Genomic DNA, 2,943 nt, shown 5'->3' with positions numbered 1-2,943 from the left:
TGCTAATGCCAAACTGACAAGCTCATTTTAAACTTAGCCGAAGCTAACACTAACATCAAGGCATCGACCTCTCTTCTTCTCCTGCTCTGAGACTCACTAACAGCAACGTCCTCCTTTCTGATTCTGTTACATTTGATCACTTTAGCGTTGTTTGGACAGATGATGTGGCATAAAGTTCATGAGTCATGAAAATGGGGAACATTTCATGGCAAGAATTAGTTTAAAAGGCTCAAATAAATGGCAGCCATCTTGAAAAATCTTGAAATTTAAGTGGCTGATGGGAAATATGAAAAACATGCGACCTGAGGCGTGTCTGGGCTCTGATTGGACAGAAAACAGGAAGTCATCTAGCAGTGGGAGACAGGAACTGCTGGATGGAGAACCTGTTTGGATCCAAAAGGTTCTGAAGGTCTAACCGGGTCAGAACCATCACCACACCAAGCTAATCCTGGGAAAATCCTCAGAGTTAAACTGGGATTATGGAAAACTGGGAAAGAGTTCAGAAAGATAACTGGGTCAGGGCAAGTTCAGTTTCCTGTGACCCGGTTAGTCCGGTTCTGATGGTTCTGATGGCGGTCCAAACCGGATTGGGTTTATTCTGCTCTGACAAAAACTCTCCAGGGTTTGGTGACTCTGGTTCATCATGAGAAGAGTTGTTGAAACTTTATTGTTCCATTGTTGCTGAACGCTGAGTCATCATTCAGAGGACAGGAAGTAACTGGGGCCACAGGAGAAAGTTTCCTGTTTCCTGAAATATGGAGTCATCAATAGAACAATGACCCAAACACAGCAATGATACACAGCAGGAATCAACGGCCTAGTCAAAGTCTGGTCCTCCACTTGATGCACTGCACTGAAGCCTTGAATGCAGATTTAACACACACTCTATTTTATGATATAAAATCTATTTATTTGTATGTATTTCAGTTCTTCAGAGATTTGTTCTTCTTTAAACTTTTGTCTTTTTAAGATATTTAAGACACTTTAACTTTCAAAACCGGGTCAGAAACCAGGAGAACCGGCCCAACTTGAGATTGTCCATGTGTGGCCAAGGAACACTGAGGGAACTGGGCGCTCTTCTTCTTCTTCTTCTGTATTATTATTAATGTTCTTCTTCTTCACTAAAACCCAGTCTGGCAAAAAAATAACTTTTCAAATATAAAAATTCATTGCCTAGGGGGCGCTGTAGCACTGGACAGGTTTTGCCCAATAACTTGTAAGTCTCAAGCTAAAACTGAATATCAGTTTAATCCTTTAGTGAAATAAGCCCCGCCCATTTCTACCCTACGGAGTTTCCCCTNCTGGTCCTGGTCTGACTTCTCCTTCCTCCAGGCCGGATCTCCCAGCATGCATCACTGCGTCCCGGGCGAAGCCGGCCGGCGGCATGAAGCACCTGGTTCTGACTCACCTGGGCCGGCTCCTGATGTTTGGCTCCGCCCACAGGGGTGGAAGGGCCTGCAGTCACCCGGTTGACCTTTGACCTGCCACTTACGACGGCTGGTGTTGAACTGGCCACCAGGAGGTGCCACAGACTACCAGGAAAATCTGACCCGATCTGGACCCGAACCTCCTCAATAGGGAGGAGCTTCAGGGTCAAAGGTCAACACAGAAACTTGTAGATAGAGATCAAATATTATGAAAAATGTTTAATTTAATGTTCAGGACGATTAAAATTATGATTTAAATATCATATTTTTATATATTTATAAAATAAAGGGGACCAGATCTACTCTTCCTGCCAGTTTCCACGTTTTATTTGTTTCCTGATTCTATAGGAGTTACTTTAAAATAAAACATCTATTTCATGAAAACAGAGAGAAAATAAAAAATAAAAACTCTTATTCAAGATAATCTCATTTCAGTCTGACTGGAAAACAAGTCAAAAGTTAGAAAGATGTTTTTATCATATTTTATAGCAAAATATGAAAAATTTACTGGAAATAAAACGTGTAATGTAAGATATTTCTTAAATATCAGAAATTAATATTGTCCATTTATTTCTGTTTTTATGGTTCAACAGAAAACTGCAGTTGCATCATGGGAAATGCAGTTGCTTGATGTAAAGTGAATAAATATTTCTGCTACTCTTTATTTGACTTTATTTTGTTTCTGTGATCAGATCGAGAACTTTGAGGAAATGCTTTTAAATGATTCATTAACACATTTTTAATTAAACTGAATGGTGTTAAGTTTTTCTTTAACATGTTTTTAATCACGTTTGAAGCTCCTCCCAAAAACCTGATCTGGCTCCTAAACCAAGCTGGAGCCAGATCAGGACTGTGCAGATTTGCAGGTCACTGCCATGACCTAAAGTAGAGCAGATGGAGTTATGAAGCTCCCAGCAGGTCAAAGGTCATCTCAGACGTTCATTTAGAGCAGCTTCTCCTGCAGTTTGGTTGTTTCCATCAGGAGGAATAAATCAGAAGAAATGTTGATGCTTCTTCGTCTTCCTTCTTTCTGGCTTCCCTGGAATCAGCAACGAGCGTCTGATGCCAGGAGGTTCTGCTGCCCACAGCACCATACGTCCTGAAAGAAACCGGACCGGGCAGCAGAACCGCCTGCTGGTCCAATGAATATTCAGAAAACCTTTAACATCCTGACCTTAACGAGGCACAGATGAGATTCATTTGAAATAAAATGAAATAAATCAAAATGGCCGTCAAGGAGAGTTTAGTTTTGGCTCAAATCCTACATTACTGGTCCCACAGAAATCACTGATAATGTTTTCAAGATAATACACGGTTTTGTACTAAAATCGTCTATTATCACCAATCATAGCCTACATGATTGGAGAACCATAAAAATCATACATATATATTTTCCTGATTTTGTGTTTACTTTTTCTGGGGGACATTTTTAAAATGGCCGACATGGTTGTAATGCAGAATAAATATTTGCAGTAGAATCAGCTAAACAGTTAGCAGAAGCTAATGCTAAACCAGT

At 40.4% G+C, this 2,943-nt stretch overlaps 1 protein-coding gene across 3 annotated transcripts in view; it reads left to right on the top strand.

Moving 5' to 3' along the window:
- Nucleotides 1-2,144, top strand: part of LOC107834467 (basic proline-rich protein-like) — a 4,883-nt gene extending 2,739 nt beyond the window's left edge. For all 3 annotated transcript variants that reach the window (XM_016665917.1, XM_016665918.1, XM_016665916.1), the window contains one exon: nucleotides 1,333-2,144. In XM_016665917.1, the coding sequence (XP_016521403.1) occupies nucleotides 1,333-1,480 (148 nt within the window). In that variant the 3' untranslated portion in view covers nucleotides 1,481-2,144. The remainder of the gene's footprint in view (nucleotides 1-1,332) is intronic.
- The last annotated feature ends 799 nt before the right edge of the window (nucleotides 2,145-2,943 follow it).

Source organism: Poecilia formosa, unplaced genomic scaffold, assembly GCF_000485575.1.
Source record: "Poecilia formosa unplaced genomic scaffold, Poecilia_formosa-5.1.2 Scaffold634, whole genome shotgun sequence".
NCBI classification, from domain to species: domain Eukaryota; kingdom Metazoa; phylum Chordata; class Actinopteri; order Cyprinodontiformes; family Poeciliidae; genus Poecilia; species Poecilia formosa.
The sequence above is the reverse complement of the archived record's forward strand: the minus strand, read 5'-3'. Positions and strand labels throughout refer to the sequence as shown.